At 53.0% G+C, this 13,288-nt stretch overlaps 1 protein-coding gene across 1 annotated transcript in view; it reads right to left on the bottom strand.

The window, feature by feature from the left end:
- N4bp3 (NEDD4 binding protein 3) overlaps window positions 1-6,535 on the bottom strand; it is a 9,540-nt gene extending 3,005 nt beyond the window's left edge. Inside the window, exons 1-3 of the mRNA XM_031352974.1 lie at window positions 6,082-6,535; window positions 1,156-1,503; window positions 409-921 (exon numbers count right to left, since the gene is read on the bottom strand). Coding sequence (XP_031208834.1) covers window positions 409-921; window positions 1,156-1,473 — 831 coding nt within the window. The 5' untranslated portion in view covers window positions 1,474-1,503; window positions 6,082-6,535. The remainder of the gene's footprint in view (window positions 1-408; window positions 922-1,155; window positions 1,504-6,081) is intronic.
- Between the last annotated feature and the right edge of the window lie 6,753 nt (window positions 6,536-13,288).

The raw sequence follows: 13,288 nt of genomic DNA on the forward strand, positions 1-13,288 counted from the left end.
CTCTCTCTCTCTCTCTCTCTCTCTCTCTCTCTCTCTGGGGTTTTTTGAGACAGGGTTTCTCTGTGTAGTCCTGGCTGTTCTGGAATGCACTCTGTAGACCAGGCTGGCCTCGAACTCAGAAATCCGACTGCCTCTGCCTCACAAGTGTTGGGATTAAAGGCAGGTGCCATCACTGCCTGGCTGATGTTTTCTCTCTTTAAGCACAATGGGAGAAAGGACCCCATCAGGGACATAACCTCTGGTCTCATTCTCTACTACCTCTACCACGCAACCGACCTCCAACATCATACTATGCTTAGACCTTGCTCATGGTTTGTCTCTACCTCAAGTTATGCCAGATGTCAGAGATTAATCTGGTCCATATACCAATGCAAGGGATAAACCACTCCAGGGCAGGGGCTCCCTCACCTGAGTAAATGGGTTAGAAACATCCTGGTCACCGAGGTCCCTCTTGAGTTCCTCACAGGTCTCAGGCAACACGGCAACCTCCTCAGTAGTGGGACAGGAGAACTCATAGGGGGGAGGTGGCTCGGGCAGGCAGCTCAGTACCGCCAGAGGTCCAGACTCCTTGGGGCTCCTTGGAGCACGGTCCAGAGAGCCTCCAAGGTGATTAATGTGGCCCAAGGAGGAGCTGAAGGGGCTGGGGCCGGTACCTGGACTACGGCCAAAACTACCCCCACTGGAAGAGTCCGATAGGCTGGGCTCAGGGCCACCTTCATCTAGGCTGAGAGCGTGAAGCAACTGTGCACGGGCCTGACTAGCCCGAGGCCCAGGGCTCAGGGGTGGGTGACAGGCCAGAGTGTGCAGGCTGCCATTGCTTCGCCACAACTTCTGACCCTTGTGGGCTGCTAGGCTCTGCATGGACAAGAAGCCTTTCCCAGAGCCGGCAGGAGGCTTGAACACAGAAGGACGGATTCGGCACTGTCAGGAAGAGAACACAGGTGTGAGCGAGGTTTTTTTCTGCCTGCCTCATGTTCCCGAAGGCCCTAGGGAATCTGCTCTGAAAATACAGGGTACATGTCACAGGGAAGCAGCCGTCAAGCTTCAGACTTCCCACACCTCAGTCTGCCCTATCCCAGGGTCGGTGCCTCCCAGCTGACCACCCCCGTATTGCAGTCTCTGAGTTGGGCTCGATCCCCTGTAACTCAGATGTACCTTGTCAAAGCGACCACGCTCAGGCAGGGAAGTCTTGCTGAAGTCACCCGCCCGAGGATGCTCCCGGTAGTAGAGGGTGGCATAGTCTGGCTCATTCCGAGGAGCTCGCTTGGTGGTCTTGCCATCCTTCTTGGGGAGATGCAGGTAGCTGAAGAACTCTCGTTGGCCCAAGCCTTTCCGGAGGAGCCCATCGGGCTGCCGGGAGCCCCGGGAGCCAGCCAGTGCAGCCCGAAGTTCTTCAGGGGAAAAGTCCTGCCGTTCCAACAGGCTGCCTACGCTGCCCATGGCAATGCCAGCAGGGCCTGAGGCTGTGGCCATGAAGGTTCAACGGGGCACGGGCAGCTGATTCTGGGAATCAGAAGGCTCCATTAGTGGCAGATGGGCACTCAGTACCCAAGTTCCCAGATGCACAAAAACCAGACACTTGCCATCTGTAAGCTCCTCGCTCTGCCCAGGCCCATGAGAAGCAGATATGTGTGAAGAGAATGGAATTCACAGGATGGCAAGGGAAAGGGTACACAGACTGCTGTCAGACTACGTCCAAAGCAAAGGAAATGGGACTTCCATGAGAACACATAAAGATACAGCTCCCAGACAGGGGTCTGAAGCGCAATGTAGAGGCTAGGCAGGAAGGCGAAGCCCTCAAGTAGGTAGGGCAAGGGCCTCGTTCCTAGAAATGAGCCAACAGCGGGCGGAGGAGGGTGGCTCAGGTTTTATCTGACTCCTGACCTTGCTTACTTCTGATAGGCTCTAAATCAAATTGGGGGGGGGGGAGCAAGAACAGTGAACCAGAACGCAGGAGGTCTGTCCTGGCTTCTCTAGGTGGAAAACCCCTCTTCCCTCAAAGGGTCAAAGGTCCCCCAGGGAAACATCTGGAGCGGGTGAGGTTGGGGACAGGCGGGATACAGTGGGAGGGATACAAACAGGAAGGGCCCAAGGGGAGGAAGGATGGTGATACACACAGGAAGGGCCTAAGGGGAGGAACAATGGCTTCTGTTTCCGGAACAGGTGTCTAGGTCTAGGCAGTGATGGGAGGCAGAGGGAAGAGAGGCAGCCAGGCTTTATAATGCCACTGTGTTCTGTTGTTAGGTACCACCAGCTAGGTTTACAGAACCTGGGCTGGAAGCTAGCAGCTTGTGACATTAGCCAATGCCTAACTTGTGTGAGCAGAAAAGCTAAGATAGTAAGCATTTATCGTGTAGCGATGCCGAGAGGACAGGATAAGATAATGTGACCAGGTCTGGTCTGAAGCTCCAGTCAACACAGAACAAACACCAAGGCTGAGCTTAATCATACACTCCAGCTCCATACCACCGGACCAGGCTTCTGAACTGTCTCCCACATGTTCTGGGGCCCAACTCTCAGGAGGCTGGTGTGTGTGCCACACCCACTGCCCAGCATACGGTAGGTGCAAGCACCGGCAGTGAATGGCACCTTTGCTGCTTCCCATCCACCCACACACAGCTGCTCCCAATGCCAGGCAGATGTCTGGCAGGCAGGCTGCATCTGGGAGCACCCACCACCACCCACCCAATAAGCTTCCGGGACACCCACTCCCACCCCAAACAATGGTGGTTAGGAGGCTCCATCCTCAGCCGTTTCCAGGTTTTGTGTTTGTGAAAGACAAAGCTCTCTCTGGGAGAGGGAGGGAGGGCAGCCTGATCCCCACCCCTACTCCACAGCCAACTCTACCCTAGGCAATAAATAACGGTAATGACCCCTCCTGGATAACACAGGGCTCAAGGTGGGGTGCAAGTCTACCATTTGGACACCCAACCCAGCCCAGCCCCATTCGAACAGTCAGACCCTTCTAGGGATATCTCGAGCTATGTAAATTCAAGAGATTCAGCCAGGTTAAGGGACTACTGGAGCTGTGTTTCTAAGTAACGTGGCACTTTGCAGGAGTCTCAAGGAGACTGTGGCATCAGAAGCCCTCCTTTTTAAATTAATTCATTTATTTATCTTGGGTTTTGAGATAGAGTGCTGCCACCACCCCTAGCTCAGTATCCCTTTAAAAAAGGTAAGCCCTTGGAGACTCAAAAAGATGAGTCTCAGCCGGTGCTGGCGCATGCCTTTAATCCCAGCGCTTGGGAGGCAGAGGCAGGTGGATTTCTGAGTTCCAGGCCAGCCTGGTCTACAGAGTGAGTTCCAGGACAGCCAGGGCTACACAGAGAAACCCTGCCTCGAAAAAAAAAAAAAAAAAGATGAGTCTCAGGTCACAGAACTGGTCAGGATGAAGACTCCTGGAATCCCAGCACCAGGGCTGCCAAGTGTCTAGGAGGACTCAGGATGTCACCCACAATCAAAAGAATTAGACCCGGGTCACCTTGTCTCCCCATTCACCATTGCCTCGCCTCGACAAGCCCACCCAGCTAGATAGACATCACTGCGTGTGAAATATTCAGTTGCTCCTCAAGGAAGGATATCTAGTCTCCAGCCATCTCTCCGTCTCCCTCCCCAGTTACCTCTGTCAGGATAACTGACAAAGAGGCAATGGAGGAGAAAGGGCTTTGTGAACTGTTAAGTCCTGGGGTCCCCGCTGGGGACAGTGCCAGACATACCCAATCGCACCCCAAACACGCAGACCCTCACTTTCCCCTGTGCAGACACTTGCTTGCAGCCTCATGAGAAACAACTGACACGGTGTGTTACCCACTGCAGGTTCTCAGGTCTCAGGGATGAACCAGTGTAGCCATGAGCCAAACTTGTGCAAATGGCTTCATACAGAAAACAGTGTGGGGGTATAGGTCCCAGAGACAAATGTATGTTACGAGACCAGAGTGAGGACAGTCCTGTCCAACAGCGGACAAGACGGCTTATACAAGGTCACTCAACATCCACCCACCTAAACCACGTCTCTCGTAGCACCGTCTGCTCCACCTGCTGGGCTGAGGCCACCCCAGGTCTCAGTCTAGAGATAAACCCTTTTCCTAAAGAACCCAACCTACCTCTGCCCTTCCCCCAACATGCACATTCCTTCCTTCCCGTTGCTTAGGAGCCTTGGGATTGCTTGCCTGGGCCAGAGCAGCTGTGCAGGCTATTTGGCCTGTGATTTGGTGGGGGGTGGAGGAGAGAGCTAGCAAGAGCCTTACAACCTCTGGGAGACCAGAGCAGAGCAGAAAGTGGGGGGTTTCCGCCAAATGTGCTGGGCTGCCACAGTAGGGTGCCTAGCTTAATGCCCAGAGCTCCGTAAGGAGCTGAATACACCATTACCCAGCCGGCCACAGCAGCAGTACCCCTTCATTCCTGTCTTCCTCTGCCCCCAGCACTGCCAGCAGTGCAGAAAACCTCAAATTGACGTACACAGAGATACTCAGTGGGGCACCCCAGCATCAGACTCTGGAAACCTCTTCAAAACACACCCGGGAAGTGAAATGGGTTATTTGTTTTTGCTTCACCAGAGGAAACAGGAGCCCAGGAGGTAAAATGATGTGACCAAGGTCATGTTCAGCACTCTCGGAGGCAGCTTTCACTGCATTTCCTTCAGGTTGGGGCACCTCATCCTCCATGTGGCAGAAGTTACGGTTCAACCTAAACAGCCATTTGTCCCACCAGAGTGCCCCAGGGAAGGGTCACACCACCTGCTGGGGGGGGGGGGATCGGCCCTTCTGAGGGGTGTGCCTGCAGCTGCCACAGAGGAATGACACTGGAATGTCCCAACTCCAAAAATGGGGACAGCCTGAGAGGCGATGGGGGCGGCTGGTGTACCCTGCCCCCTCGACAGAATTATCCACATTTGCTCTATGTAGAGTGTGCTTCAGTGTTTCTGAGCTCTTCTATTTCATAATGTCACATCGTCTCCACACTAGTCGGTGGAGCACGGCATAAAAGACCCTATCTACTCGTAGGGAAACTGAGGCTTGAAAGAAGGAATCCCAAGCTAAGGACTAATCTGGATTCTCACAGTAAAGCTCTCCATACTACACCCAGCTGTCCCAGCTAGGGGTCACCTTCCACTAGCTTACTCTGCTGTCTATGTAGCCTGCCCAGCCCCCAAGCTTGTTTCTCCCAAGGGCATCTACAACTAGGTTGAGTGGGATGGAACTTAACCCCCACCCCCTCGGGGATCTCTCCTGCCCGCCCTGGGTAAAGAGGTAAGCAGAAGAAATAGTGGAAGTGGCGCTGGTTTAGGGACTCTGAGCTCAGGAAACTGCTAGAGGCGGTGTCGGGAGCTGGCTGGTCGCTTTCATTCACAGTCTTGCACATACACACCCACACGCAGTCAGTCAGCAGAGAAACCCTGCTTGTGAGAGCCTGGGAGGAGGCTGATGTCCAGATCCAGGAGGGCCTCTCGCCTCTGCTCCCGCCCAAGGACAACCATGCCCATGTACCTTTGGGTTGGGTATGTCCTAAGCCCCCATCTTAATACAGTTAGGAGTCCTGGTCCTTACTTTTGTCAAAGGCTAAAGTCAGGACTGGAACAGAGTCCCAGATCTCAGGACGTCCTCTATTCGCAGGTCCCCAATTGAGGACCAGACAGGGTAGGGGGCTGAGGCAGGAAGAGGGTACCCTGAGGGCGAGGGCAGGTGAGCGGTGTCCCCGAGAAGGCGGCAGAGAAGACAGGTTAGACATCCCGGTGGAACTGCGCCCAGGAAGGCTGTGGAGGAAGCGAGGGATCCCAGAACTACCGGAGGCCCTCCGAGCTACCCAGTGGGCGGGGTGGGGTGCACGTCTCCCGCCCGCCGTCTGTGGGGCCTGCTTAGAGCTGGTGCAGGGGGCGGAGGCCGAGGTCAGACTCCTGCGCCAAGGGCGCCTGCCCCTCCTAGCTGCGGCGCGGGGATCGGAGCGATGCTCCACGGAAAGCGCATTTACAGGTTAGTCTCGTGCGCGGGAGCAGAGGACACCGGGCGCGCACAGCATCCTGCCACCCCCCGGCCCCCGCCGGGTGTCCGAGAACGACCTCAGCGACCCGCCCTGCCCACTTACCATGCTGGCGCCGTGGATCCCAGGGCGCGTTGCAGTCCCCAGCTCGGTCTCGAACCTTTCTCTTCCCAGGCTCTTCGGGAACGCGCGAGAGCCGGATCGGCGGGCAGAGGACGCACTGGGCGACACTCGTCGGCTGGCCCCAGAGACAGAGGGAAAACCCGGCCTGACTCACCCGCGCGGCGCGAGCCCAGCGCCCAGCCCGGCCCCCGGATGTGGGGGGCGGGAACCGGCACCGCCCCCGAGCGACCTGAGCCCCGCCCGGGCTCCTGGGTGTTGCGGGGCCGGGTCCCCACCGCTAGCCGCGCGCGGTGCAGCGGCTATCCCGGTGCGCGCTCGCTCGCTGCTTCGCTCGCTCACGTGCAGCAGCTCCGCAGACCCCGGCCCGGACGAGGCTCTAGAGCGCGCACCGCCCGCCTGCTCCTCCTCCTCCTCCAGCTCGGGGCCTCGCCCGCCTCACCCGGTTTCCTTCCAGAACCAGCTTCCAAACTGGCTTGCTGGGATGGGTTGGTTCCAAACTGCCGCCTCTTTTTCAGGTAAGCGCCACTTTCCTCGTTTGAGACTAAACCCAAGAGGCGCTCTGAGAGCCGAAGAGGTGTAGTAGTAGGCGACTACTGTAGTTAGCCGCTGGACTTTTATTTTGGAGGGAGGTTGGTTTGCCTCGGCAGCCTTCTAGGGGCGGCAGGTTCGGATGCCTTTAGGGGCCAGACTGATAGTGTAAATGAGTCATATGGGTTGGGTAAGGCAGTAGCGGGGTTGGAAACAGAAGGCTGGACACCCAAACACGTTCAGGATCAAGAAGTTAGGACACCATTTCTTCCTTAAAAAGTTAAACGTAGATGGGGGTGCGGTGGGGTGGGATGGTAAGGGTTGTGTACGGAGAGATGGCTCAATGGTTAAGAGTACTTGCTGCTCTAGTAGAGGACCCAGGATCGGTTCCCAAGCAACCACATGGTGGCTTACAACCCTTTGCAGCTCCAGTTCCAGAGTAGCGAATGCCCCCCCTGGCCTCTGGTGGCACTACACGCACTTGGTGCACATTTACACACGCTGGCACATACATATAATTTTTTTGTTTGTTTTTAAAAGGTTTTTTAAAAAAGGCAATGAGGCCGGGCAGTGGTGGCGCACACCTTAATCCCAGCACTTGGTTGGCAGAGGCAGGTGGATTTCGAGTTCAAGGCCAGCTTGGTCTACAGAGTGAGTTCCAGGACAGCCAGAGCTATACAGAGAAACCCTGTCTCGAAAAACCAAAAAAGGTGGGGGGGACTGGTGAGAGATGACTTAGTAGGTAAGAGCACCGATTGCTCTTCCAAAGGTCATGAGTTCAAATCCCAGCAACCACATGGTGGCTCACAACCATCTGTAATGAGATCTGACACCCTCTTCTGGTGTGTCTGAAGACAACTATAGTGTACTTATAATAAATAAATAATAAATCTTTAAAAAAAAAAGAAAAACCAAAAGAAAAAGAAGAAAAAATGAGTTAAACGACTCAGAATAGCCCAACAGGTATCAATTTGCCACCTCTTTTTTTCTACCGTAGGCAATTTTTTTTTTTAAAGATTTATGTATTATTATACACTGTAGCTGTAGAGGGCGTCGGTTCTCATTTTACAGGTGGTTGTGAGCCACCATGCAGTTGCTGGGATTTGAACTCAGGACCTTCGGAAGAGCAGCCGGTGCTCCCGCTGAGCAAGCTCACCAGCCCTCCCCCACCCCCCAGGCAATTTTTAACAATGGATTTTTCTCCTTAAGAAAACTCATTCATAGCTACTTAGTATCTCAGTAATGGAGGTGCTGCAGGTATATGTGGGAGAGGGGGAGAGGTTTGCCTAAGACAGATGACAGAAGCCCAGAATTGTAAAAGTTTCCTCAGGAAGGTGTGTTTGTGGTTCTGAGGCCCAGAGCTGGAGAAATCTGGACATGTTCAGATATAGAGGAACTCTCTAGGGAGGTCAGGGCAGTGAGGGTTCCCCAAAGGTGCCCACAGGTGTTGTCCCAGAAGGGCCTCCTGGATCATCCCGCAGAGCCTCTGCAGTACATACACAAGAATAACAAAAACAACAACAATAATAATTACCAAATAGTTGCAAAGTTAGGGCATTTGTAATCCCAGTAGCTAGAGTTTAAAAATAGGAAGATCAGACTGGAGAATGGCTCAGCAGTTAAGAGCACTGACTGCTCTTCCAGAGGCCCCTACTTCAATTCCCAGCACTCACATGGTGGCTCACAACTGTCTGTAATGGGATCCGATGCCCTCTTCTGGCATGTCCAACAGCTACATTGTACTCATATAAATTTAAAAAGAAAGGAAGGAAGGAAGGAAGGAAGGAAGAAAGGAAGAAAGAAAGAGTATCAGAAGTTTATCTGTCTGGCTAAGGGGAAGCTTGTATACCAGGCTGGACTGTGCACTGTACTCACAAGGCCTGCTTGCTGACTGAAGCAGGGAGGATGGGTTATAGGCAACTCTGTAGACTAGGCTGGCCTCAAACTCAGAAATCCGCCTGCCTCTGCCTCCCAAATGCTTCTGCCTCCCAAATGCTGGGATTAAAGGCGTGCGCCATCACGTCCCGGCAAGAACATTTTTTTAAAAGATTTATTTATTTATTTATTTAATGTGAGTACACTGTAGCCGTCTTCAGACACACCAGAAGAGGACATTGGATTTCATTACAAATGGTTGTGAGCCACCATGTGGTTGCTGGGAATTGAACTCAGGACCTCTGGAAGGGCAGCCAGTGCTCTTAACTGCTGAGCCATCTCTCCACCCACGTGGTGAGAACATTCTTGAGGAGAAAGAAGTCAAAGGTAAATTTGAAATCCTTTTATTCTATGTGCATTGATGTTTTTCCTGCACGTATGCCTGGGTGAAGGTGTCAGATCTTGGAGTTACAGACAGTTGTGAGCAGCCATGTGGGTGCTGGAAGAGTCCTCAGTGTTCCTAACCACTGAGCCATCTCTCTAGGCCCCCTAAATTCCTTTTTGTTTGTTTGTAGGGCAGGCTGCCCTTGAACTCATTTGATAGCAGAGGATGGCTTTGAACTCCCGATCTTCCTGCTTTCCATAATCTATAAATACTGGGATTACAAATTCCCTAGCTCTGTAAGCACGTAGTAATGGTTATTGCTGTTGTTATTCTTGTTGTGCATGTGCTTGTTGTTGCATGTTGAAGTGTGTGCATTTGCATGCAGGTGGAGGACGGAGGACAGTTTGTAAAGTCTTTTTCTCTCTTTCTACCGGTACATGGTTGGGAGGATCACGCTCAGGTCCTCAGGTTTGTACAGCAAAGACTTTGCCCACCGAACCATTTCAGCTGCCCTAAGTGACTCCAGTTCAGTGATACCCAAGGCCGCCTTCCCCCCCCTTCCTGGACCCCTTCTATATTTGCAAATGCAGTAACTTCTCCAAGTTCTGGTTTCCTCCTTTCCCTAACCCCCTCCAGTGTTCTTTGCCTATACCAGGCTATCAGAAGAGAGGGGTGGTGGATGTATCTCAGGCATCCCAGCAGGAAGGACTGGGTCGGAGGTTCCTGCTGAACAGAACGCTCTGATTTGGCACTTCAGGTAAGGATCCTGGCTGGGATGCAGAGCTGAGGGGCTAGAGTGGAGGGAGAGAACCTGCTTCTAACCTTTGAAGAGACATGTCATTCACAGAAGCAGGGGGATGTCAGCAGGCGGGCTACCCGTCTCCATCCTTTGCACAGACTGCTAAGACTGTTATCCCATCTCTAGGGAGGAGCTGGCCTGATAGATAGACACTGCCTGGCTTTTGAACCTCTGTATACTATTACTCTTGTTACCTTGATAGGAAATGGCAAGGCAGATAGGACCAGCTGACCCTGTAGCGAAGTGGGCAGAGCCAGCAGAGAAGTAGGCAGAGATGCAATCCAGTACCTCCTCTTCCCCCAGCCCCCTTATGCCTTCCTTTGTGTTTTCAAGGCATAGGACATGCCATTGGACTCTTGGCTGTCCTTGGTTCAGCTTTCTCTGATGAAAGAGTTGGGGGTCCAGTGAGGATACATAATCTACCACCCCCAAAGTACACTTCAGAGCTAGAGGGCCTGAAAGGGTCTGCCTTTCTGAGGTCTTAGAGAGACGGTGGGCTGGACAGAGGAGGGGATCAGAGACCAAAAGGAGGCCAGGCTGCATCCCTTCCATCCGAGTCTTGCCTCACAACATGAAAGAGACTAGATTCATAGGCAGCTGGCCCCAGGGATGGGGTATACCCACTAAACTGTCTAGCTCTTGAGTTCATCATGCAGACACACATATGCGTGAGTATCTTGTCCCCACATTTGACAGACCTAAGGATTTGGCATGCAAGCCATGTTGTTCAAATGCTAAGGAGTGAGGCACTTGGGGCCCCAGGCCAGGGCTGAAGTGAACCCAGATTCCCTGGGTATACCTATTTCCTGAATCAGCTAGCCTGGGCCAGTTTAACTTCCTTCAAATTATCTGCTGCCTGCAAGTGCCAACGACAGTAAGGGTCCTAGGGCTACCCATATTGAGTAAGAATTCATCCCCTCTCTGGCTATCACCCCTGGCCCCGTCACCTCTCCTCTTGACAGTTGCAATCGCCTTCCTAGGCTCCTCTCCAACCTGCAGGAGAGGAACCTTCTAGCCCACACAATTGTCTCCAGCTTGCCAAAGCCTGTGTCGTAGAGTCTTAGCCACCCCTTCAGGCTTAGGCATGGCTGCTGCCTCCGGGCCACCTTCATCTTGGGGACTGCCTCATTCTCCTCCTTGTAACTGGCTGGTTTGGAGGGAGGGGAGGGTGACCCACCATCTTCAGAGTCCATCTTCCCACTCTCAACATAAAATTGATCACAATGTTGCCACTCTCAGCCTCTTCCTTGTAGTTAGTTGGCCCTTTCACCATGCACTCTCATCGCTGGGTCACTTGTCCTGTCTTGTCACTCCCAGAAAATAACAAGCCCTGAGCACATAGGTGTTCAGTACAGATTCTCTCAGGGTCTTGAAGGAGTTTTGGAAATGCCATCCTAACATACTACACTTGACTATGCTGGCTCCTTTGAACTGAGGCCCCAGAATCATCAAGCAGGAGAGCCTCTACCCGGTGAACAATCTGGGCAGCCCTAGTTTTAGTTTTTCACGCAGGGCCTTGCCATCTAGCCTAGATTGACCTGGAAGTCATACTCCTGCCTCTGCTTCTGTAGTGCTAAGATTACAGATCAGACGTGTCCCACCGTGTCTAGCTTCTGTAAAGACCAAGACAATGTCTAATCTCGACAGAGCTCTTCCGTTCACCTTCCCAAAATTTGTGGCAAATCCATCCTTCTATCCCAGGAGCCCTGAGCCCCATAGTCTTTTCTATAGCTCCAGTTGTTTTGTAATGAAACACAGGTTTTCTCCATTTGTTTGTTTGTTTGGTTGGTTGGTTGGTTGGTTGGTTGGTTTTGTTTTGTTTTTGAGGTAGGGTGTCTCTCATAGCTCTGGCTATCCTGGATATCACTATGTAGACCAGTTTGGCCTCAAACTCAGAGATTCACTTGCCCCTGCCTCTGCCTCTGCCTCCCTGTGTTGGAACTAAAGGCTTGCACAACCACCCCTGGCAGTTTTTCTTCTTTTTTGAGATGGAGGTCTCATGCACCTCAGGATGGACTTAAACATGCTGTGTGGCTAACTTCTGAAGACCTCAAACTTCTGATCCTTCTGCTGAGACCCCTCGAATAGGTTTGCCACCATGCCCAGCCCTGGTCCTGGAGACTGAGTCCAGAGCCTTGAACATGCACAGCAAGCACTCCACTACTGTGCTTGCTGTAAAAGAGAAACGCTGTGTAGGCATGTGTGCCAGATTGTGTGTATGTGCCTCATGTCCGTGCAGGTACCCGAGTAAGCCAGAAGATCCCCCTGAGCTGGGGTTACGGGCAGCTTCGAACTTCCTGATGTGGGTACTGGGAACTAAACTCAGTTTCTCTGTAAAGAGCGGCAGGTGCTTAGTCGCTGAGCACCTTTCCAGCCCGTTTTCCTCATCTTCATCTGTCTAACGCTCTCAATCAATAGACCAACTAAGAACTTTTAGGAGGGCGGAGAGATCACTTGCCTCACTACAGTCTCCTCCGGGGCCTGACAGTTGGCCGAGCTCCTCTCGGATGCACTGTCTGCCTCAAAACTCCCTGGCTGTTTTCTAACCAGGAAGAGAACGATGAGGAGAGGTGGTTCTTGCTGTGGACCCTGGCTTTGTAACTGCCTGGTGACCTTTCTGAGCCCTAGATTCTTGGCTTTGTAGAACAGGATAAATCACTGGCTTAAGTTCACTCAGGTGCAGGAACTGGCGTGATATACAGGGACTTGACAGCCCTGCAGCCCCCACCCTTCACTCCTCACCCTCCTTCCTCCTCTCTCCTGTCCCCTTGGAGCTGAGCCAGTATCGAGCCTGATACAGAAGACTTGGGCTGTGTTGGAGGCCACGAGGGACCTCAGTCTTTGCAAAGAGCAGGCTGATGGATACTGCTCCATATCCCAGCTTCCTCATGGGTCATAGGTGGCTGTCCTTCACCTCGGTCCAGTCCTCTCATCTTGGCCTGAAAGTAGAGTTGGATTGCCCTCCCAGCCTCTGATTTGACAGAGCTGGGAGGAACCTTCACTTGGCTCTTCTGCAGTCCTTCCTCCGTTGGTGACCTGGTGACCTGGGTAGCCCCAGGCAGGCTGTGGGTGGAAGCTGAGACCTGCCAGGACATGCTCAGGTGCCTGCAGCTCAGACCTGCAGGAGCCATCCAGGACTCAAGGGTGAGACCCGCCCCTGGAAGTCCAGGCTGCCCAGCTGGGCCACAGAAAGAACTGGCCCAGCCAGTCCAGGAGGAGCTGTCAGGCCGAGTAGCCACAGCACACTGCTCCATTGCTGTGGAAGTCTAGGCTCCAGGCTCTCAAGGGTTTGAGACTCGGGGTGGGGGTCTGGTCTATAAGGCAATGTGGGCACATTCAACCCTACGGAGCACACTCTGGGGGAGTAAGGTGCCACTTGATATATGAGGTGTATTTACTTCAATGCTTTTAAAAGGAGAGGAAAAAATATCAGCTTAATAAAGTGAACTTGGATGCTTATGTGTCATTCCTGACTACAAGTGAATTTAGGCCAACCTGGGCTATGTAAGACCCTACCTTTAAAAAAAAAAAATACCAGGCAGAGGTGGCACACACCTTTAATCCCAGCACTTGGGAGGCAGAGGCAGGCAGATTTCTGAGTT

Source organism: Mastomys coucha, unplaced genomic scaffold, assembly GCF_008632895.1.
Source record: "Mastomys coucha isolate ucsf_1 unplaced genomic scaffold, UCSF_Mcou_1 pScaffold5, whole genome shotgun sequence".
Taxonomy (NCBI): Eukaryota; Metazoa; Chordata; class Mammalia; order Rodentia; family Muridae; genus Mastomys; species Mastomys coucha.